The sequence below is a fragment of the Meles meles genome, chromosome Y (assembly GCF_922984935.1).
Source record: "Meles meles chromosome Y, mMelMel3.1 paternal haplotype, whole genome shotgun sequence".
Taxonomy (NCBI): domain Eukaryota; kingdom Metazoa; phylum Chordata; class Mammalia; order Carnivora; family Mustelidae; genus Meles; species Meles meles.
The window spans coordinates 10,165,758-10,188,561 of record NC_060088.1 but is presented as its reverse complement, the minus strand read 5'-3'; the positions used below and the strand labels follow the sequence as shown (position 1 = coordinate 10,188,561).

At 64.2% G+C, this 22,804-nt stretch overlaps 2 protein-coding genes across 2 annotated transcripts; both read left to right on the top strand.

Moving 5' to 3' along the window:
* Nucleotides 1-6,199: 6,199 nt before the first annotated feature.
* Nucleotides 6,200-9,886, top strand: LOC123935941 (testis-specific Y-encoded protein 1-like). The gene is made up of 6 exons (XM_045996790.1): nt 6,200-6,313; nt 6,845-7,660; nt 9,013-9,090; nt 9,252-9,363; nt 9,565-9,710; nt 9,815-9,886. Exons 1-6 carry the CDS (start codon nt 6,200-6,202, stop codon nt 9,884-9,886), a joined length of 1,338 nt encoding a protein of 445 aa, XP_045852746.1.
* Nucleotides 9,887-18,765: 8,879 nt separating this feature from the next.
* Nucleotides 18,766-22,455, top strand: LOC123935940 (testis-specific Y-encoded protein 1-like). Its single transcript, XM_045996789.1, has 6 exons — nt 18,766-18,879; nt 19,413-20,228; nt 21,582-21,659; nt 21,821-21,932; nt 22,134-22,279; nt 22,384-22,455. The coding sequence occupies exons 1-6, from the start codon at nt 18,766-18,768 to the stop codon at nt 22,453-22,455; spliced, it is 1,338 nt and encodes a 445-aa protein (XP_045852745.1).
* Nucleotides 22,456-22,804: the final 349 nt, after the last annotated feature.

The window sequence follows — 22,804 nt, the reverse complement described above, 5'->3', positions numbered from 1 at the left end:
GATGTGGTCGGGTATGTGTGTTAGTGTTTGGGGGCACACACGTGTACGGTGTTGATGGTGAGGCCACCTGTGTTTGCCTGTGCCGGACCCTGTGTGAATTGGGTGTGTTCCGTGCGTGTTTTTGCGAGCACTTATGGGGCTGCATGGAAGGAACGGTGTGCATACCCCAGGTCCAACTGCACGAGTGTGTATGTAGTGTGTACAGTGGGTTCGCATGAGGGTGTGTGTGTGTGTGTGTGTGTGTGTGTGTGTCTGTGTACGCGTGTTTTTCCTAGGATGCAGAACCAGGCTTTTGCTTACATTCTTCCCTCTCCTTCGGGGCACGTGTGTGTGTGTGTGAGTGTGCATGCTCAGGTGTGTTGGGGTCAGTTGTGTCTGCCGGTCGGCCAGAGGCCGTGCATATGGTCTGTCGTGTGTGTGAGTATGAGTCACCTGAGTCACCCTGGTCACACGTGTGGATCTTTATTTGGCGTGGGACCACACGTGTATGCCTGTGCCAGACATCTTGTGGGAGTGCTGTGGCGCGTGTGAGTGTGTTGACAAGAGCACCAGTGTGTCTCCATTCAGGGGCTGGTGTACAGGCCGGAGTTCAATAGAGACACGTGTGTCTTTAGTGTATTCGGGGGGTTTGCATGAGCACGAGTGTCTGTGTGTGTCTGTGTGTGTGAATGGAGCGTGCTGGGGTGTGTTTGCATGTACGCGTGTGCGCCGTGTGTGTGTGAGATCTCCATGCCATTGGAACTGAGGTGACGTGGGCGTGGGTGTGGCACGTGCATGTGTTGGCACGGACACGTGTGTGTTGCAGTTCCTCTGTGTTTAGAAGAATAGTGTGTGGATCTGTGTGGCCCCATTCACGCCAGGGTGTCAGCCTCTGTGTGCGTGCGTGCGTGTGTGCCCATTTGCCATCTCCATGCCTTTGATTCAGAGATCAGGTGTGGGTGGGTGTAGCATGTGCCTGATTTGCAGGAGGACGTCGGTGTCTCGCGTCTGTCCGTGGTTAGAATAGCATGTGAGTGTGATTGTGTGTGGACTCATGCACCTCTGGGTGCCCGGAGTTTGCCTCTGCTGCGTGTGTGTGTGCACGAGTGTACACTTGGGCCATGTCCATGCCTTTGTTTCGGAGAGCGTGTGTGGGAATGCGTAGCCACCTGATGTGTGCCCAGTGACCGTGTGTCTGTGTCTGCGTATCTGTCCCACCCACGGAGGTTCAGGCTGCTGAGATGCATATGCGGGAGCATCGCCGTTGAGCAGAGGCAGGAGAAGCTTCACGGGCAGCGACGTGATCAGCCTGGGTCCTCGTCGCAGGGAAAACCTGAAGTCTGGTGCCGGGGCGAAACACGGGTCCGATGGAGGCCCCCAGGGAAAAACACTGAAATGTCGAAGGCCGATGTCACCCGTGGTCCTGGGCGTTACCGTGGGTACGTGCGTGCGTGCTCTTCTTCGCGGCAAGGGGCAGGTGGGGTGCCTGAGCTCATGGGCTCATGAGGTCGGTGCTTACGATTCTGCCTGGGAATCCCCATGCCGAGGAGGGGATGGGCCCGTATGCTGGCCCAGAGGGCCGAGTCACACAAGCTCTGGGACGGCATCCCAGCGGGCGGAGGTCCTTCCCCTGGGGATGGTGGTGCTGGGCAGGGAGAGGAGATGAGCGAAAGGCCGGCTAACGGGGCTGCTGTCTTCCCTGCGGTAATGACAGAGGTCAAGGAGAGGGGGGAAGGACGAGCCAGGGCCAAAGACGCCCCGTGTCCAGGTTCGGTGGATGGCGGGGACAGTTCTGCGGAGTGCTCCCCGTGGATGTCCTCAGACACATCCACTGCACACAGCACGGTGGGACTGCAGATTCATTAGTCCGTCGAACCCCAGAGCCCGTGCTCGCTACTGGTCTAGCAAGGGGCCGGGCTCTTGCTGACACAGTCACCCTCTGCACCTCCGAACCAATGTGACGGAGTGGGGACCGGGCCCCGAGGGGGGACTGTTGGAGTGGGGACGGCGGAGGGGCGAACGTAGGAACGACGACACTCTCCTTCTGGCCCAGGAGGCTGGAGGGAGTATAAAGTGCCGGGAAAGGTGCGCTCGCAGCACAAGCGCGCGCATACACACGCACACAGAGGCACACCATCGGGTGAAGCACCCCACCCCCTGCCACGGACTCTGTAGCCACTCACATGCACTGACACATACACTCGGCCGCAAAACCAGGCGACCCCCCCACGCCCAAACACACACACACACACACACACACACACACACAGTGATTCGGTCACTCTCACGTCCTGACAGGCACACACTCCCCCTGCCAGGCACACACCCGCCACACACTCACGTGTCCAGAGGCACCCTCATACGGAGCAACCCACGCTGCCCCATGATCCCCAGTTCCCTGCTTCCCTAGGTCCTTGGCTTGGGATCCCCCAGATGGGCAACAGAGGAGAGGGCGGGGTATTGCTGAAGCCAGACCCAGGACACCCACCCGTGTGCGGTCCGTCCCACGCGGACCCTGAGGCTCACATGCCCCCTTCTCCACGGTCTGCAGGCAAGCGCCCAAGGCCCCCTACCCGCTGACGCTCTACCCTCTGCCCTCTATGCCCCCCAAAGGGAAATGCCCTCAAAGGCACACCTCGTCCTCACCAACACCCCAGGGAGCATGAACCCCTGCCGAAGGGCTGAGCGCGCGCAGGCTGCTTTGACCGTGTTGGGCGCCGTGCCTCTTCGGAGCTTCAGCCTTTTGTGCGTAGGCCCGTGGATAGACCTACGGCGTGCAGAGTACCTGCTACGAGCCTCAGCTGGGAGGTGGTGACGTGAGGCCCTGGGTCACTCCGCCCCCGAGCGGGTGTCTACTCGGCTGAGACGCCTCTGCCTAGGGACGCCCGCAGAGGTTCCAGTCTGCGGCCAGGACAGTGGGGGAGAGGTGAGCGTCTGCGCAGCAGGCAGGCGCTCCGTTTCCCCAGCTAGAGTGGCTCCAAGGGCAGCAGCCGCGAGGGTGAGGTTCCAGAGGATCCTTTCTGCCCTTCAGCAGGCCCACCCCTCCTCCCAACATTTGGTAGGAGAACCTTTCCTGCGGCAGCGGCTCCTTCCAAAAGGCGGGATTGGCGGCCAAACTTCACGGATGCTTCCTGTCCCTTGCTTGCACCGTGCAGTGTGAAACGCCTGTTCCGTGTCCGGCTGTGGAGTGGATGATCTGTATGGCCCAGCCCTGCCCCTTGCGGGGCGGGTGGAGGTGCCCGAGACTCCAGCAGGGCAGGCTCGCCGCTCTAGCGGCGTTGGGGAGGCCGATCTTCTGGGCATCTTGGTCTGGAAATGCCCGAGTATCCTTGGCTCGCTCCCGCATTGCTGCCACCAGGCCCTGCTTGTGCTCGGCAGCTGCAGGTGCCATACGTGCTGGTACTTCACTGAGCCGCGGGAGCGGGACAGCTCCCGTGGAGAGCATGGTCTTAAGGGGTCCTCAGGCTGGGCCATTTCAGGGACCGCAGCGTATTCCTCTACGCCTGCGGCGCTGGGTAGGCTGTTGCCAAGGAGGTGAGGCCTAGGCGAGAGGAGGGCACAGGGTCGCCCACTGCCAAGCATCTGCCACCTGGGCTCTGGGCACTGGGCTGACGTGGAAGCCTGGCCTGGCCCCTCTCCCGGCCTGGCCGTGCCGGGAGAGAAGGGTGAGGCCGTGGAGGGCGGATCCTGCCCGACGTCAGGGAGCCCCACACGTTAGCAGTGCATGCAGCGTGAGGGAGTCAGGGCCAGGGTCCCCACCCCTAACACAGAGAGCCAGGACGGCTAAGGACAAAACCGCCCTAGCCTCCCGGTTTACCACCTAGACTGGAGCCCCGGGGTATCCTGTCTCGCAGGCTCTGCAGGGCTGACTTTTGCCTCAGAAGCTGAATCAAAGCCACTCACCATGAATCATCGGGCCCTGTCCCAGGCTGAGGCAGAGAGTCTCCCGATACCAGCCCATCAGTCCCACGGACGTGGTGGACAGGGCACGATCAAATCCCTGGCTGGCAACACCTTCACAGCGAATCCACAGGGGCCTCACTCTCAAGGTCCTTCAAAGAGCTGACAAATTCCCCGAAATCTGCATGGGAACACGGCAGCCCTCCGGGGAGATTGGTGCTCTCGCACAGGCAACTCTGCCCCGCTGCCCGGCACTCTCTGGGGCGGGGGGTGGGGGGGGGGGGCGGGGGGGGTGCCGCTTCGAGGCATGGCCAAGACCACGGGCGCTAAGGCTCTGGAGCATGTGCTTCTGTCCCCGGCGGCTCCGGACTTGTCTTGTTCCTGTACGCGTCTGCTTGTCTCGGCCCAGGGAGGATCGTGCGCGTCCCTCTTTGCCCGTGTCTGTCGTGCTTCCTGAGCGTGGCGTGGCGTGGCGTGTCTTGGTCTGGGTCTGCCTGGGCCGTCACGTCTCTGATCTCGCATCCCTGCCCGAGCCCACAGAGGCACAGCTGGGCCTGCATAATGGCCTTTGGCCCTGGTGAGCCTCTGCCCTGCCACAGGCGCCAGGCTGTTGGCCCGACTTGTGTTTGGATGCATTTCTATCGCTGAGACAATCTGCCCGTGAACTGGACCCCGTGGTTTTCAACTTGGAGTCAGAGGAGGATGGGGCTGCCTCAGTAATCTAGGGGAGCCCCGAGGAGTCCTTGGCTGCCAGGGCCGTAAGGGATGCGCTGACGCATCCTTGGGAACAGGGGAAGAGCCCCGCACCTACTGCCGGTCAGCGAGGGGTAGGGATCTCAGTGGCCCGGCCTCGGTCATGAGGTCACTCATCTGCCTCACTCCTCCCACTTGCAAATGCTCTGTGGCTTTGGGACTCAAAGGCCAGTCACCTGCACGCAGCGTAGACGTGGCCAGCTTTTTAAAAGGCCGCCCGTGCTGCTGTCGCCCACATCTTCCTCCAGGGCCGTGAAGCCAGCCTCCTTACTGACCGGGGCCGCCTGGCGTCCACGATGGCAGTGCCTGGGTTCTGGGTACGCCCTGCCTGCCTGTTTCCACCCTCTCTTCCTCCCGGACTTCCTCATCGGCTGTCTGATCCATGCTTTCGGGAAACATGACTGCGGACCTCGTTGACACCACGGGATGGAGCTGTGCTCAGCCCACCTTTGGCTTCCCCACACGGGGGTGGTCCCTTGCGCGTAGGCAATGTGTCCTTTGGGCCTGGAGGCCTTGCAGTGTATGAACTGAGCTGGGGGCCGACCAGTCCCTCCCGCCCGGCCTCCGCCCTTCCTCGCTCCGTCCCCGAGTCTGCCTCCCCAACCCTGCCCGCGCCTGTCCCTCCCGCCCCGGTCCCTCTCCTCCCCTCTCCCCGTCCTTCCCGTTCCCCCTCGCTCCCCCTCGCTGCTGCTTCTCCTTCTGGGCTTCTCTGCGTCTCCTCCTAGTCTCCCCACGTCCCCCCTCTCCCTGTCACCACCCCAGCCTTCCCCCATCTCCAAGGCTGTGCTGTTTGTAGTGCAGTATTGCCACAGGGCCCTCCGCGAGTGTTCTGGGTACGGTTGCATGTGCTAGGTCAGTTTGGATTCATTGCACCAGTAACTCCAACGTCTGCACTGTTTCAGGGGCCGGCTCGGGAAATTTGCCTTCTCCCCTCGGACGGACAGGCCTCTTTCTCCCTGCAGGCGCCCCTCTGTGCGCTGACAGGGCGAGTTTGCGAGAGAGACACTTGGGCCCACCAAACACCCTGCCCGTAACCTCGAGGCAGCTCCTCCTGCTTCTTTCCGCTCAAACTCCCCCAGGACAAACCCACCATTCCTTTTCAATGAGGCCCTCCCACGATGCAACCGCGACAACGCTGGCAGCCTTGCCGTCCCCCACGGGGACTTCCTCACACCTCCGGGGGCACCCGTCCTATCCGCCCGCTGACCCCCTCCCCACCCCCCCACACACACCCTGGAGCGACCCCACAGGAGGGCAAGGACCTGGTGAGTACCAGAGAAAGGGCACATGTGCCGTCAAGGCTCACTTGGCCATCCCCTCCCCGGCTGGCACTCCACTCAGCCACGGACACACACTAAGGGAGAAGTTGGAGCAGAGTGGGAAGGAAGACTCAGAGAGCCCCCGCATCAAAGTCAGGCGTCGGAAGAGGACGCAAGGAGCAAAAGAGAGCCAGACAGAAAACGGAAAGGGGTCGCGCAGAGCAAAGTAGCCGGGGCGCGCGTTTTACCCGTGGCTGGGTCCGAGAAAGAGGCAGTTTCTCTTTGGACTAAGCGTCTGGCCCCTTGGCATGCCGCCGGGGCCCAGTCCCGGAGCTCACTGGGGCCGGCCTAGCAGCTCTGTACGCACCCTGGTGGCCAGGCACCTGGGCCCCCTTGCGAAGAAATTTCAGGGGAAGTACTCGGTGTGCAGTTTCCTTCTCTTAAGGACAGCTGGGGCAGGGGTGGGGCGGCGGGGGTTGGGGTCGGGAGGCCGATGGTCCCTGCGCCCAGCCCCTTGGGGGCGCCCCGGCTTCCCCCCCACCCCCCCACCCCCGGGCAGGTCAAGGGGAAATCCAGGTGACAGCGACGCGGCCGCCCTTGGAGCACCAGCCGCTGACCCCAGGGCTTTCCCCCACTTGCGCTAAGAGGTGCGCGGGAGGCTTTCGGGCGGCGCGCAGGCACTGGATTCAGCCGCTGGGTTTCAATTCCTGGTGCCAGCCGAGGGGGTCCCAGGCGGACGGGTGAGAAAGGGACCGTGGGTCTGTGATGCCAGGGCACTCGCGGGAAAGGCCTGAGCGGTGTCTCTGAAGAAAACGTTTGGGGTCGCGAGGCGCGCAGGCCACAGTGGAGGACGGCCACTGGCGGGCTCCCTGGCTGGCTCTTGCGCGCGCAAGGGAAAGGCTGGTGGTGGCCACGCCCCCTGGCCTATCACTGGTTGGACCCGGAGCTCCCAGCGTTCTGCGCGGGGCTCAGAGTCTCCATCCAGCCCAGGCCGCAGGCGTGGCCGCCCAGGCCCCCCCACGCCCGCCCCTGCGCCGGCGCCGGCGGCCCCCGCCCCCCACCGCCACGCCGGGCGCTTTGCGCTCGCGGGCTTCAGGCCGGCGCACTCTGATAGGCGGCTGCTGCCCACCGCCCTTCCCGGGCGCGGGAGCTGCACCTGCCGGCCCCGCCTCCATTGCCTTCCCTCCGCAGCTGCCTGGGCTCAGGGCCGCGGCCACATGGAGAGTGAGTCGAGGTCCGCGGAAGGCGGGGCTGCCCCAGAATCCGGGAGCACCTTGGTCCCAGACGGGGGCGGTGAGGAGGCGGCGGCCCTCAGGGAGACCGGCTCCTGCGGGCACGCGGGGGCGCTTCTGGCCCCAGAGGCTGCGGGGGTGGTGGCAGAGGCTGTGCGGGAAGCTGAGGCCCAGCAGGGCACAGAGGAGGCCGGCGCGGGGGAGGAGTTGGTGCTGCTGGTGGAGGACGTCATGGCGGTGGTGGAGGTGGTGGCGGTGGAAGACGAGGTGCTGGCGGTGGAAGACGAGGAGGTGGCGCCAGCACCGCCGGTCGAGGAGCCCAAGGAGCTGCCGCAGGCGGAGCCGGTGCCGCGGGCCGACACAGCCGGCGCCCCACTGGCCGCGCTGGAGGTGGTTCAGGAAGCGCTCCGCTCCGTGGACGCCCAAGCCACCAGGGCCTACATGCGGCTGAAGCGCAGGGTGCATCAGAAGCGGAGCTGTCACCTGGCGCGAAGAAGGGCCATCATCCAGGCCATCCCTGGCTTCTGGGCACACGCCGTATCCTTCCTCCTGCTGGCTGGGTTTTGGCAGCTGTGGAGGAGAGTGGGAGCAGGGCGGCAGGGAGCAGGGCCACAGCCAGGGGCAGGAGAGCTGCGGGGATGGGCCCGGCTCCGGCAACCATGGGCCCCACCCACGTCCAGCCGTAGGGACACCCCCAGCAGTGGGCCCACCCCCCAGCAGTGGCCCCAGCCTTGTACTGCGCAGCATAGCGGGCCAGGGTCCAGCAGCGGGTGGTCCCCGGCCAGGTGGGTGGGGGCGGGGGTGGGGGGGGGTGTGGGCGTTGTGGGGGAAAGGCAAGGGCTGAGACCTGTGCTGTCCTCCCTGAGCAGAAGCCGCGGGCCAGTGCTTTGGGGCCGCAGCACCCCAACACGCCTCTGCGGTCCCGGAACCCGTGTCAACTCTCTCGATTCCTAGCGAAGCCCAGTCACACTTGTCTCAGAGCAGATGTCGGAAGGAAAGGGTTTGGGGGGTACCTGGGGCAGATGGAGAGGCTGCCCACTTCATTCCCTGTCCTTCGAAACCCGTATTGTTCCCGTTCCCGAGTTGACGGCAGACCCAGGGTTGTGTGCGCTTGCACCCACTGAGAGTCAGTCAGCAGGCTGCCAGGCTTCAGCCGACCCCAGGACCCGGGACACGGTGCAGCGGGTGCTACGCACTCGGCCTCCCCAGGCCCTCCTGGGCAGGCCGAGGCCCCCGGCCCAGCTGCTCACAGACACGGTTCCTCCCTTCCTGCCTCAGCCTCTCCATGTCCCCCACCCTGTCTCTCTGTCTCTCTGCTCCCTGCCCACCCTCTGTGTCTCTTCGTCGGGACTTGGGTGTCCCTCTCTCCCCTCCTTCCCGCCGGGTCCTCCGACCCTCTCTCGCTGACGCTGCCGGGCTCTTGCTTGGGACCCTGGGTGTGCAGCCATGCTGCAAGTGAGCGGAAGAGCCCCCTTGTGGCACAGGAGGTCCCGCAAGGGCCCCGGGCTTCAGGTGAGCAGCCAAGCCAACAGGGCCGTGAGAGGGGGACCGAGCACATCCAGACAGCCAAGGAGGTGACTGACTGCCTCCTGGCACAGCCGACCACGGGCACGGGCCAGAGGGACGTAGGAAGGGAGAGCAGGCAGGCTCTTGGTCTTGCCCTGCGGGGCCCCGTCAGCCTCAGCCCTGTTGATCCTCGAAGGCCGGCGACGCCCCAGCGCAGAGCACGGGTGATGACGGGGCACGCGCTGAGGAGGTTGGGAGGGAGGCAGTGCCTGCTGTTTCCGCACACGCCGCATCGGGTCCCTGGCTCTGCGTCGGGAAGGGCCGGGTCGCCCCTGCTTCTCTTTCCGGACCACTGGACCTGGAGGCTCCTTGACCCAAGGCAGATCCTGAATCACCCCCAGATATCAGCCGTGAAAGGTGACCAGGACCCAGACATGCTCAGCTACTTGACCGATTTAGAGGTTCGCCCCGGAGACTGAGGCCGGCGGCCGTGCCTTGGGAGTGGGGTGTGAGCCCGAGGGGGTGCGGCCGAGTTGCTCGGAGCCGCGGTCAGTCAGTCACTCAGGCCAGCCAGGGGACACGTCCCCCTCCCCCTCCCCCTCCTCTGTCTCTGCCGGGGCAGGTGGAGGAACTGGGTCGTCCCAAGTACCGCTGCAGGTTGATGTTTTACTTTGGGAGCAACCCCTACTTCCGGAACGATGTGATCGTTAAGGAGTATCACCTTAGCATTGCCGGTAGGAGTGGGCTTGAGCTTCGGGGGAGCTGGCGGAGGGCCGCCGGGCACGCGGGCCCGGGAGCGGGAAGGGAGGAGGACGGGGGACTCGCGGCGGGCGAGGGGTTTGGCACCGGAGCGGGAGAGCTTGTAGGTTGAGAGGCGAGAGCGGGCGTGGGTCCTAGGCCATGGAGAGCCTCCCTTAAGTTTCCTCGCCCTGCAGGATATAGGGCCACTCGGTGCACTCCAGTCCAGTGGTTCTGGGATTATGAACGTGGAGCTGCCAGCCGCAGGCGAGACACCAGCAGCCTGAACTTCTTCAACTGGTTGTGTGACCCCCGCTGCCCGGGGTCCGACAGGATCGCCGAGGTGAGGCCCCTGCAGCCTGGGTCAGCAACGGTGATGCTGGAGTCCCGGCTGCTGGGGAACGGGCCGGGGGCCCCGTGCTCAACTGGCCTTTTGTCCCCTACCAGGTCATCGTCGAGGACCTGTGGCCCAATCCCTTGCAGTACTACCCGAGGCAGGAAGGCAGCCTGTGGGGATGAGCGGAGCGGAGCGGAGGGCCTGTCGGTGAGGAGCCCCGAGGGCTGGGTCCTGAACTGTGTGTGGAGGGTGCCGGGGACAGTCAGTTGAGTGGCGGAGAAACTGGAGGCTCGGAGGAGCCTGGGCCCACGGAGCAGGTGGCAGGGTGGGAAGTGAGCCCGCGGGAACTCAGAGCACCCACACGGGGCGGAGGATGTGTCTAGTCCGGCAGCTTCACGCCCCCTAGGCCGTCCGCCGGGAAATCCCTGGTCCATCGGGCGAAGCAGGGCTTCTCCACCCCACTTTCCTGAACTGTCTCCCACGGCTGGCGGCCCCTCGCTCGGTCCTGCTGCCACGCATTCCGTTGGGGATGGCCTGCCTGTTTTTGGGAGTCGGGCTCCTTGTCCCATCCCACTCTTGGGCCACGGTTCCCTGACTGCCCTCCACGTTCCTGAGCACCGCCTGTCCTCCCACAGCCATACGGACGTCCTCGGAAAAGGTCCTAGGCCGTCTGCAGGAAGGTCGTGGCGCCCTCGCGGAGGAGGAACAGGCGTCTCCCAAGGACAAGGCCTGCTCTCAACGTCACCTTGGCAATCAGTGGCATCATCCATTTTCACAAAGGGCTAAGACTTTTGTGTGGTTTCTCCTGTTTCTCCGTGTGTGTTAGTGTGAGAGAGATGCGTGTGTCTATGTGTCGGAGCATGGCAGATGGGTGGACGTGGACACCACAGAGCATCCCCGTTTGACCACCCAGAAGTATTTGATGAGGCCTCCCCCGTTGAGAGACATGGCGCCTACGGGGTGCTCTGCCTGCACGCGATAGAGACCGGGAAAAGGTTCAGCAGGGCAGCTCTAGAGAGCATCCTGCCCATAGCTGCAGGGACAGGGGGAAGGGCCATAAACAAGTTCCAGAGCACTTTGTGCCCATGTGTCGGTTGGTATCGGGGGCACAGGAGATGGCCACGAGGAAATCAGCCTCTTGGGATCCTCCAGCCCCGATCCTGTTGGATCCCATGGGTGGGGGTGATGTAGAGCATGGGGGCAGGGCCCGGCAGGGCTTGGCGTGCGGAGAGAAACCCCCCCTCCCTAGGCGGGACCTGGCAGAGGATGGGAAGAGGCAGAGCTCTCTCGGTGAAGTCTTGTTCTTCAGAGCAGGGCACACAGGAGGGGCAAGGTCCTCCCAAGAGGGGCCCTCGTGGCCCCAACGCTTAAGTGCCATCCTATTCCCATCGCTTGGAGAGCTTTCCCAAGTTGCTCTGCTCCTGGAAGTGTGCCCTGCATTGCTGAGATGCGACGTCATGCATGCTTCTGGTCACGTCACGTCCCGCGCCAAAACCAAGGGTCCCGGGAGGACCAAGCAGGAGGCGGTCACTCGCGATCCCTGGGGACCTCACCCCCCCCCACCCCGGCAGGTACCACCACCCACCGCGGGGGACTTCCCACGGATGTGTGAGGGAACGCAGGGGCGCTCCATGCCATGGGCTGTGTGACATCGTGGGTGTGCTGTGTGTGAGGGAGCAGCGGTGGGCGGGTCCGCGTGCGTGTATGTGTGTGTGTGTGTGTGCGTGTGCAAGCACGTGTGGCCGCCTGAGCATTCCTCGGAGCGGCGGGCCGTGTGTGTGTATGATCCCGCACTTGCGTGTGTGGACTTGTGCGTCCTCTTTGGCTCCCCTGTGTGCAGGACAGCATGTGTGCTTCGGTGCTGCGTGTGTGCGTTTCGTGTGCGCGTGTGTGGCAAGTGTGTATGCCTGCATTCCGGAGACAGTGTGTGCTTTTGTGTCTGTGTGTTTGCACACCCATGGGAGAGTGTGCGGCAAGGCCTCGTGTGGCTGCATGCACATCGGGGTCGTCTGTGTTCTCGTGTGCTGCGTGTGCATGTCGGCATGGGCACACTTGTGCCTCTGAGTGTGGCCACGTGTGCGTGCCTCGTGGGTGTGTAGGCTTCAGTGCACGCATGTGAGGGTTTGTGGGGAGCGTGCACGTGTGTGTGCTGGACGCCGTGTGTGTAGGTGTCTGTTTCTTGGGTGTGTGTTTACATGAGCAGGACTGTGTCTTGGTGTGGCCGGCTGTCATGCCCGGGAGCAGAGACCGTGTGTTTGTTGCGTATGCCTGTGCTTCGAAGCACCCAGGCACGTGCGCACGTGCGCACGCGTGCACGCAGAATTCCGCAGGCCAGCGTGAGGTGAGTCGTGGGTATGTTGTGTGCACGCATTTTCAGGCACCGCTGGGTGTGTGACCCTGCAGGGCTACACCTGTATGGCTGTGGGCCAGAGACCTTGCATGTGAGGGTGTAGTGTGCATATCCTTGTGTGCCCACAGATTGCTGTTGGGTGTGGTGGGCTTGCCGGCCCAGGGCTTACTGTGGTGTTCTGTGTGTATCTGTGCTGTAGGTGTCGCCACCCCTGCATGCCTCTGTGTTGGAGACTCTGTGTGTGTGTGCGTGTGCGTGCGTGTGTGTGTGTCTGTCTGTCTGTCTGTGTGTCTCCGGGGCCTTCTTTGTGCACCGTTGTGCTGGAGCGCTGCCGTGAGTGTTGTGGGTGCATGTTTCCATGTGCACTTCCGTGTCCAGTTGCGGGGCTGAGGGTGCATGACTCTGTGACAGAGCTAGGATGTGTGCAGGGGTGCCCGTGCAGGGCTTGTGTGCGTGTGTGTGTGAGTGTGTGCGTGCTCAGATGGGTCACGGTCCGTTGTGTATGCCTGTGGGCTCGAGGCCGTGGATGTGGTCGGGTATGTGTGTTAGTGTTTGGGGGCACACACGTGTACGGTGTTGATGGTGAGGCCACCTGTGTTTGCCTGTGCCGGACCCTGTGTGAATTGGGTGTGTTCCGTGCGTGTTTTTGCGAGCACTTATGGGGCTGCATGGAAGGAACGGTGTGCATACCCCAGGTCCAACTGCACGAGTGTGTATGTAGTGTGTACAGTGGGTTCGCATGAGGGTGTGTGTGTGTGTGTGTGTGTGTGTCTGTGTACGCGTGTTTTTCCTAGGATGCAGAACCAGGCTTTTGCTTACATTCTTCCCTCTCCTTCGGGGCACGTGTGTGTGTGTGTGAGTGTGCATGCTCAGGTGTGTTGGGGTCAGTTGTGTCTGCCGGTCGGCCAGAGGCCGTGCATATGGTCTGTCGTGTGTGTGAGTATGAGTCACCTGAGTCACCCTGGTCACACGTGTGGATCTTTATTTGGCGTGGGACCACACGTGTATGCCTGTGCCAGACATCTTGTGGGAGTGCTGTGGCGCGTGTGAGTGTGTTGACAAGAGCACCAGTGTGTCTCCATTCAGGGGCTGGTGTACAGGCCGGAGTTCAATAGAGACACGTGTGTCTTTAGTGTATTCGGGGGGTTTGCATGAGCACGAGTGTCTGTGTGTGTCTGTGTGTGTGAATGGAGCGTGCTGGGGTGTGTTTGCATGTACGCGTGTGCGCCGTGTGTGTGTGAGATCTCCATGCCATTGGAACTGAGGTGACGTGGGCGTGGGTGTGGCACGTGCATGTGTTGGCACGGACACGTGTGTGTTGCAGTTCCTCTGTGTTTAGAAGAATAGTGTGTGGATCTGTGTGGCCCCATTCACGCCAGGGTGTCAGCCTCTGTGTGCGTGCGTGCGTGTGTGCCCATTTGCCATCTCCATGCCTTTGATTCAGAGATCAGGTGTGGGTGGGTGTAGCATGTGCCTGATTTGCAGGAGGACGTCGGTGTCTCGCGTCTGTCCGTGGTTAGAATAGCATGTGAGTGTGATTGTGTGTGGACTCATGCACCTCTGGGTGCCCGGAGTTTGCCTCTGCTGCGTGTGTGTGTGCACGAGTGTACACTTGGGCCATGTTTCGGAGAGCGTGTGTGGGAATGCGTAGCCACCTGATGTGTGCCCAGTGACCGTGTGTCTGTGTCTGCGTATCTGTCCCACCCACGGAGGTTCAGGCTGCTGAGATGCATATGCGGGAGCATCGCCGTTGAGCAGAGGCAGGAGAAGCTTCACGGGCAGCGACGTGATCAGCCTGGGTCCTCGTCGCAGGGAAAACCTGAAGTCTGGTGCCGGGGCGAAACACGGGTCCGATGGAGGCCCCCAGGGAAAAACACTGAAATGTCGAAGGCCGATGTCACCCGTGGTCCTGGGCGTTACCGTGGGTACGTGCGTGCGTGCTCTTCTTCGCGGCAAGGGGCAGGTGGGGTGCCTGAGCTCATGGGCTCATGAGGTCGGTGCTTACGATTCTGCCTGGGAATCCCCATGCCGAGGAGGGGATGGGCCCGTATGCTGGCCCAGAGGGCCGAGTCACACAAGCTCTGGGACGGCATCCCAGCGGGCGGAGGTCCTTCCCCTGGGGATGGTGGTGCTGGGCAGGGAGAGGAGATGAGCGAAAGGCCGGCTAACGGGGCTGCTGTCTTCCCTGCGGTAATGACAGAGGTCAAGGAGAGGGGGGAAGGACGAGCCAGGGCCAAAGACGCCCCGTGTCCAGGTTCGGTGGATGGCGGGGACAGTTCTGCGGAGTGCTCCCCGTGGATGTCCTCAGACACATCCACTGCACACAGCACGGTGGGACTGCAGATTCATTAGTCCGTCGAACCCCAGAGCCCGTGCTCGCTACTGGTCTAGCAAGGGGCCGGGCTCTTGCTGACACAGTCACCCTCTGCACCTCCGAACCAATGTGACGGAGTGGGGACCGGGCCCCGAGGGGGGACTGTTGGAGTGGGGACGGCGGAGGGGCGAACGTAGGAACGACGACACTCTCCTTCTGGCCCAGGAGGCTGGAGGGAGTATAAAGTGCCGGGAAAGGTGCGCTCGCAGCACAAGCGCGCGCATACACACGCACACAGAGGCACACCATCGGGTGAAGCACCCCACCCCCTGCCACGGACTCTGTAGCCACTCACATGCACTGACACATACACTCGGCCGCAAAACCAGGCGACCCCCCCACGCCCAAACACACACACACACACACACACACACACACACACACACAGTGATTCGGTCACTCTCACGTCCTGACAGGCACACACTCCCCCTGCCAGGCACACACCCGCCACACACTCACGTGTCCAGAGGCACCCTCATACGGAGCAACCCACGCTGCCCCATGATCCCCAGTTCCCTGCTTCCCTAGGTCCTTGGCTTGGGATCCCCCAGATGGGCAACAGAGGAGAGGGCGGGGTATTGCTGAAGCCAGACCCAGGACACCCACCCGTGTGCGGTCCGTCCCACGCGGACCCTGAGGCTCACATGCCCCCTTCTCCACGGTCTGCAGGCAAGCGCCCAAGGCCCCCTACCCGCTGACGCTCTACCCTCTGCCCTCTATGCCCCCCAAAGGGAAATGCCCTCAAAGGCACACCTCGTCCTCACCAACACCCCAGGGAGCATGAACCCCTGCCGAAGGGCTGAGCGCGCGCAGGCTGCTTTGACCGTGTTGGGCGCCGTGCCTCTTCGGAGCTTCAGCCTTTTGTGCGTAGGCCCGTGGATAGACCTACGGCGTGCAGAGTACCTGCTACGAGCCTCAGCTGGGAGGTGGTGACGTGAGGCCCTGGGTCACTCCGCCCCCGAGCGGGTGTCTACTCGGCTGAGACGCCTCTGCCTAGGGACGCCCGCAGAGGTTCCAGTCTGCGGCCAGGACAGTGGGGGAGAGGTGAGCGTCTGCGCAGCAGGCAGGCGCTCCGTTTCCCCAGCTAGAGTGGCTCCAAGGGCAGCAGCCGCGAGGGTGAGGTTCCAGAGGATCCTTTCTGCCCTTCAGCAGGCCCACCCCTCCTCCCAACATTTGGTAGGAGAACCTTTCCTGCGGCAGCGGCTCCTTCCAAAAGGCGGGATTGGCGGCCAAACTTCACGGATGCTTCCTGTCCCTTGCTTGCACCGTGCAGTGTGAAACGCCTGTTCCGTGTCCGGCTGTGGAGTGGATGATCTGTATGGCCCAGCCCTGCCCCTTGCGGGGCGGGTGGAGGTGCCCGAGACTCCAGCAGGGCAGGCTCGCCGCTCTAGCGGCGTTGGGGAGGCCGATCTTCTGGGCATCTTGGTCTGGAAATGCCCGAGTATCCTTGGCTCGCTCCCGCATTGCTGCCACCAGGCCCTGCTTGTGCTCGGCAGCTGCAGGTGCCATACGTGCTGGTACTTCACTGAGCCGCGGGAGCGGGACAGCTCCCGTGGAGAGCATGGTCTTAAGGGGTCCTCAGGCTGGGCCATTTCAGGGACCGCAGCGTATTCCTCTACGCCTGCGGCGCTGGGTAGGCTGTTGCCAAGGAGGTGAGGCCTAGGCGAGAGGAGGGCACAGGGTCGCCCACTGCCAAGCATCTGCCACCTGGGCTCTGGGCACTGGGCTGACGTGGAAGCCTGGCCTGGCCCCTCTCCCGGCCTGGCCGTGCCGGGAGAGAAGGGTGAGGCCGTGGAGGGCGGATCCTGCCCGACGTCAGGGAGCCCCACACGTTAGCAGTGCATGCAGCGTGAGGGAGTCAGGGCCAGGGTCCCCACCCCTAACACAGAGAGCCAGGACGGCTAAGGACAAAACCGCCCTAGCCTCCCGGTTTACCACCTAGACTGGAGCCCCGGGGTATCCTGTCTCGCAGGCTCTGCAGGGCTGACTTTTGCCTCAGAAGCTGAATCAAAGCCACTCACCATGAATCATCGGGCCCTGTCCCAGGCTGAGGCAGAGAGTCTCCCGATACCAGCCCATCAGTCCCACGGACGTGGTGGACAGGGCACGATCAAATCCCTGGCTGGCAACACCTTCACAGCGAATCCACAGGGGCCTCACTCTCAAGGTCCTTCAAAGAGCTGACAAATTCCCCGAAATCTGCATGGGAACACGGCAGCCCTCCGGGGAGATTGGTGCTCTCGCACAGGCAACTCTGCCCCGCTGCCCGGCACTCTCTGGGGCGGGGGGGTGGGGGTGGGGCGGGGGGGGTGCCGCTTCGAGGCATGGCCAAGACCACGGGCGCTAAGGCTCTGGAGCATGTGCTTCTGTCCCCGGCGGCTCCGGACTTGTCTTGTTCCTGTACGCGTCTGCTTGTCTCGGCCCAGGGAGGATCGTGCGCGTCCCTCTTTGCCCGTGTCTGTCGTGCTTCCTGAGCGTGGCGTGGCGTGGCGTGTCTTGGTCTGGGTCTGCCTGGGCCGTCACGTCTCTGATCTCGCATCCCTGCCCGAGCCCACAGAGGCACAGCTGGGCCTGCATAATGGCCTTTGGCCCTGGTGAGCCTCTGCCCTGCCACAGGCGCCAGGCTGTTGGCCCGACTTGTGTTTGGATGCATTTCTATCGCTGAGACAATCTGCCCGTGAACTGGACCCCGTGGTTTTCAACTTGGAGTCAGAGGAGGATGGGGCTGCCTCAGTAATCTAGGGGAGCCCCGAGGAGTCCTTGGCTGCCAGGGCCGTAAGGGATGCGCTGACGCATCCTTGGGAACAGGGGAAGAGCCCCGCACCTACTGCCGGTCAGCGAGGGGTAGGGATCTCAGTGGCCCGGCCTCGGTCATGAGGTCACTCATCTGCCTCACTCCTCCCACTTGCAAATGCTCTGTGGCTTTGGGACTCAAAGGCCAGTCACCTGCACGCAGCGTAGACGTGGCCAGCTTTTTAAAAGGCCGCCCGTGCTGCTGTCGCCCACATCTTCCTCCAGGGCCGTGAAGCCAGCCTCCTTACTGACCGGGGCCGCCTGGCGTCCACGATGGCAGTGCCTGGGTTCTGGGTACGCCCTGCCTGCCTGTTTCCACCCTCTCTTCCTCCCGGACTTCCTCATCGGCTGTCTGATCCATGCTTTCGGGAAACATGACTGCGGACCTCGTTGACACCACGGGATGGAGCTGTGCTCAGCCCACCTTTGGCTTCCCCACACGGGGGTGGTCCCTTGCGCGTAGGCAATGTGTCCTTTGGGCCTGGAGGCCTTGCAGTGTATGAACTGAGCTGGGGGCCGACCAGTCCCTCCCGCCCGGCCTCCGCCCTTCCTCGCTCCGTCCCCGAGTCTGCCTCCCCAACCCTGCCCGCGCCTGTCCCTCCCGCCCCGGTCCCTCTCCTCCCCTCTCCCCGTCCTTCCCGTTCCCCCTCGCTCCCCCTCGCTGCTGCTTCTCCTTCTGGGCTTCTCTGCGTCTCCTCCTAGTCTCCCCACGTCCCCCCTCTCCCTGTCACCACCCCAGCCTTCCCCCATCTCCAAGGCTGTGCTGTTTGTAGTGCAGTATTGCCACAGGGCCCTCCGCGAGTGTTCTGGGTACGGTTGCATGTGCTAGGTCAGTTTGGATTCATTGCACCAGTAACTCCAACGTCTGCACTGTTTCAGGGGCCGGCTCGGGAAATTTGCCTTCTCCCCTCGGACGGACAGGCCTCTTTCTCCCTGCAGGCGCCCCTCTGTGCGCTGACAGGGCGAGTTTGCGAGAGAGACACTTGGGCCCACCAAACACCCTGCCCGTAACCTCGAGGCAGCTCCTCCTGCTTCTTTCCGCTCAAACTCCCCCAGGACAAACCCACCATTCCTTTTCAATGAGGCCCTCCCACGATGCAACCGCGACAACGCTGGCAGCCTTGCCGTCCCCCACGGGGACTTCCTCACACCTCCGGGGGCACCCGTCCTATCCGCCCGCTGACCCCCTCCCCACCCCCCCACACACACCCTGGAGCGACCCCACAGGAGGGCAAGGACCTGGTGAGTACCAGAGAAAGGGCACATGTGCCGTCAAGGCTCACTTGGCCATCCCCTCCCCGGCTGGCACTCCACTCAGCCACGGACACACACTAAGGGAGAAGTTGGAGCAGAGTGGGAAGGAAGACTCAGAGAGCCCCCGCATCAAAGTCAGGCGTCGGAAGAGGACGCAAGGAGCAAAAGAGAGCCAGACAGAAAACGGAAAGGGGTCGCGCAGAGCAAAGTAGCCGGGGCGCGCGTTTTACCCGTGGCTGGGTCCGAGAAAGAGGCAGTTTCTCTTTGGACTAAGCGTCTGGCCCCTTGGCATGCCGCCGGGGCCCAGTCCCGGAGCTCACTGGGGCCGGCCTAGCAGCTCTGTACGCACCCTGGTGGCCAGGCACCTGGGCCCCCTTGCGAAGAAATTTCAGGGGAAGTACTCGGTGTGCAGTTTCCTTCTCTTAAGGACAGCTGGGGCAGGGGTGGGGCGGCGGGGGTTGGGGTCGGGAGGCCGATGGTCCCTGCGCCCAGCCCCTTGGGGGCGCCCCGGCTTCCCCCCCACCCCCCCACCCCCCGGGCAGGTCAAGGGGAAATCCAGGTGACAGCGACGCGGCCGCCCTTGGAGCACCAGCCGCTGACCCCAGGGCTTTCCCCCACTTGCGCTAAGAGGTGCGCGGGAGGCTTTCGGGCGGCGCGCAGGCACTGGATTCAGCCGCTGGGTTTCAATTCCTGGTGCCAGCCGAGGGGGGTCCCAGGCGGACGGGTGAGAAAGGGACCGTGGGTCTGTGATGCCAGGGCACTCGCGGGAAAGGCCTGAGCGGTGTCTCTGAAGAAAACGTTTGGGGTCGCGAGGCGCGCAGGCCACAGTGGAGGACGGCCACTGGCGGGCTCCCTGGCTGGCTCTTGCGCGCGCAAGGGAAAGGCTGGTGGTGGCCACGCCCCCTGGCCTATCACTGGTTGGACCCGGAGCTCCCAGCGTTCTGCGCGGGGCTCAGAGTCTCCATCCAGCCCAGGCCGCAGGCGTGGCCGCCCAGGCCCCCCCACGCCCGCCCCTGCGCCGGCGCCGGCGGCCCCCGCCCCCCACCGCCACGCCGGGCGCTTTGCGCACGCGGGCTTCAGGCCGGCGCACTCTGATAGGCGGCTGCTGCCCACCGCCCTTCCCGGGCGCGGGAGCTGCACCTGCCGGCCCCGCCTCCATTGCCTTCCCTCCGCAGCTGCCTGGGCTCAGGGCCGCGGCCACATGGAGAGTGAGTCGAGGTCCGCGGAAGGCGGGGCTGCCCCAGAATCCGGGAGCACCTTGGTCCCAGACGGGGGCGGTGAGGAGGCGGCGGCCCTCAGGGAGACCGGCTCCTGCGGGCACGCGGGGGCGCTTCTGGCCCCAGAGGCTGCGGGGGTGGTGGCAGAGGCTGTGCGGGAAGCTGAGGCCCAGCAGGGCACAGAGGAGGCCGGCGCGGGGGAGGAGTTGGTGCTGCTGGTGGAGGACGTCATGGCGGTGGTGGAGGTGGTGGCGGTGGAAGACGAGGTGCTGGCGGTGGAAGACGAGGAGGTGGCGCCAGCACCGCCGGTCGAGGAGCCCAAGGAGCTGCCGCAGGCGGAGCCGGTGCCGCGGGCCGACACAGCCGGCGCCCCACTGGCCGCGCTGGAGGTGGTTCAGGAAGCGCTCCGCTCCGTGGACGCCCAAGCCACCAGGGCCTACATGCGGCTGAAGCGCAGGGTGCATCAGAAGCGGAGCTGTCACCTGGCGCGAAGAAGGGCCATCATCCAGGCCATCCCTGGCTTCTGGGCACACGCCGTATCCTTCCTCCTGCTGGCTGGGTTTTGGCAGCTGTGGAGGAGAGTGGGAGCAGGGCGGCAGGGAGCAGGGCCACAGCCAGGGGCAGGAGAGCTGCGGGGATGGGCCCGGCTCCGGCAACCATGGGCCCCACCCACCTCCAGCCGTAGGGACACCCCCAGCAGTGGGCCCACCCCCCAGCAGTGGCCCCAGCCTTGTACTGCGCAGCATAGCGGGCCAGGGTCCAGCAGCGGGTGGTCCCCGGCCAGGTGGGTGGGGGCGGGGGTGGGGGGGGGGTGTGGGCGTTGTGGGGGAAAGGCAAGGGCTGAGACCTGTGCTGTCCTCCCTGAGCAGAAGCCGCGGGCCAGTGCTTTGGGGCCGCAGCACCCCAACACGCCTCTGCGGTCCCGGAACCCGTGTCAACTCTCTCGATTCCTAGCGAAGCCCAGTCACACTTGTCTCAGAGCAGATGTCGGAAGGAAAGGGTTTGGGGGGTACCTGGGGCAGATGGAGAGGCTGCCCACTTCATTCCCTGTCCTTCGAAACCCGTATTGTTCCCGTTCCCGAGTTGACGGCAGACCCAGGGTTGTGTGCGCTTGCACCCACTGAGAGTCAGTCAGCAGGCTGCCAGGCTTCAGCGGACCCCAGGACCCGGGACACGGTGCAGCGGGTGCTACGCACTCGGCCTCCCCAGGCCCTCCTGGGCAGGCCGAGGCCCCCGGCCCAGCTGCTCACAGACACGGTTCCTCCCTTCCTGCCTCAGCCTCTCCATGTCCCCCACCCTGTCTCTCTGTCTCTCTGCTCCCTGCCCACCCTCTGTGTCTCTTCGTCGGGACTTGGGTGTCCCTCTCTCCCCTCCTTCCCGCCGGGTCCTCCGACCCTCTCTCGCTGACGCTGCCGGGCTCTTGCTTGGGACCCTGGGTGTGCAGCCATGCTGCAAGTGAGCGGAAGAGCCCCCTTGTGGCACAGGAGGTCCCGCAAGGGCCCCGGGCTTCAGGTGAGCAGCCAAGCCAACAGGGCCGTGAGAGGGGGACCGAGCACATCCAGACAGCCAAGGAGGTGACTGACTGCCTCCTGGCACAGCCGACCACGGGCACGGGCCAGAGGGACGTAGGAAGGGAGAGCAGGCAGGCTCTTGGTCTTGCCCTGCGGGGCCCCGTCAGCCTCAGCCCTGTTGATCCTCGAAGGCCGGCGACGCCCCAGCGCAGAGCACGGGTGATGACGGGGCACGCGCTGAGGAGGTTGGGAGGGAGGCAGTGCCTGCTGTTTCCGCACACGCCGCATCGGGTCCCTGGCTCTGCGTCGGGAAGGGCCGGGTCGCCCCTGCTTCTCTTTCCGGACCACTGGACCTGGAGGCTCCTTGACCCAAGGCAGATCCTGAATCACCCCCAGATATCAGCCGTGAAAGGTGACCAGGACCCAGACATGCTCAGCTACTTGACCGATTTAGAGGTTCGCCCCGGAGACTGAGGCCGGCGGCCGTGCCTTGGGAGTGGGGTGTGAGCCCGAGGGGGTGCGGCCGAGTTGCTCGGAGCCGCGGTCAGTCAGTCACTCAGGCCAGCCAGGGGACACGTCCCCCTCCCCCTCCCCCTCCTCTGTCTCTGCCGGGGCAGGTGGAGGAACTGGGTCGTCCCAAGTACCGCTGCAGGTTGATGTTTTACTTTGGGAGCAACCCCTACTTCCGGAACGATGTGATCGTTAAGGAGTATCACCTTAGCATTGCCGGTAGGAGTGGGCTTGAGCTTCGGGGGAGCTGGCGGAGGGCCGCCGGGCACGCGGGCCCGGGAGCGGGAAGGGAGGAGGACGGGGGACTCGCGGCGGGCGAGGGGTTTGGCACCGGAGCGGGAGAGCTTGTAGGTTGAGAGGCGAGAGCGGGCGTGGGTCCTAGGCCATGGAGAGCCTCCCTTAAGTTTCCTCGCCCTGCAGGATATAGGGCCACTCGGTGCACTCCAGTCCAGTGGTTCTGGGATTATGAACGTGGAGCTGCCAGCCGCAGGCGAGACACCAGCAGCCTGAACTTCTTCAACTGGTTGTGTGACCCCCGCTGCCCGGGGTCCGACAGGATCGCCGAGGTGAGGCCCCTGCAGCCTGGGTCAGCAACGGTGATGCTGGAGTCCCGGCTGCTGGGGAACGGGCCGGGGGCCCCGTGCTCAACTGGCCTTTTGTCCCCTACCAGGTCATCGTCGAGGACCTGTGGCCCAATCCCTTGCAGTACTACCCGAGGCAGGAAGGCAGCCTGTGGGGATGAGCGGAGCGGAGCGGAGGGCCTGTCGGTGAGGAGCCCGGAGGGCTGGGTCCTGAACTGTGTGTGGAGGGTGCCGGGGACAGTCAGTTGAGTGGCGGAGAAACTGGAGGCTCGGAGGAGCCTGGGCCCACGGAGCAGGTGGCAGGGTGGGAAGTGAGCCCGCGGGAACTCAGAGCACCCACACGGGGCGGAGGATGTGTCTAGTCCGGCAGCTTCACGCCCCCTAGGCCGTCCGCCGGGAAATCCCTGGTCCATCGGGCGAAGCAGGGCTTCTCCACCCCACTTTCCTGAACTGTCTCCCACGGCTGGCGGCCCCTCGCTCGGTCCTGCTGCCACGCATTCCGTTGGGGAT

Bases quoted from the DNA above. Each gene is read 5' to 3' on its own strand.
- LOC123935941 (XM_045996790.1), top strand. From the start codon at position 6,200: ATGCCGCCGGGGCCCAGTCCCGGAGCTCACTGGGGCCGGCCTAGCAGC. The intron at 6,314-6,844 runs GTGTGCAGTTTC...CGGAGCTCCCAG, and splicing joins AATTTCAGGGGAAGTACTCG to CGTTCTGCGCGGGGCTCAGA. The intron at 7,661-9,012 runs GTATCCTTCCTC...GACCCAAGGCAG, and splicing joins CTGGCTTCTGGGCACACGCC to ATCCTGAATCACCCCCAGAT.
- LOC123935940 (XM_045996789.1), top strand. From the start codon at position 18,766: ATGCCGCCGGGGCCCAGTCCCGGAGCTCACTGGGGCCGGCCTAGCAGC. The intron at 18,880-19,412 runs GTGTGCAGTTTC...CGGAGCTCCCAG, and splicing joins AATTTCAGGGGAAGTACTCG to CGTTCTGCGCGGGGCTCAGA. The intron at 22,280-22,383 runs GTGAGGCCCCTG...GTCCCCTACCAG, and splicing joins GGTCCGACAGGATCGCCGAG to GTCATCGTCGAGGACCTGTG.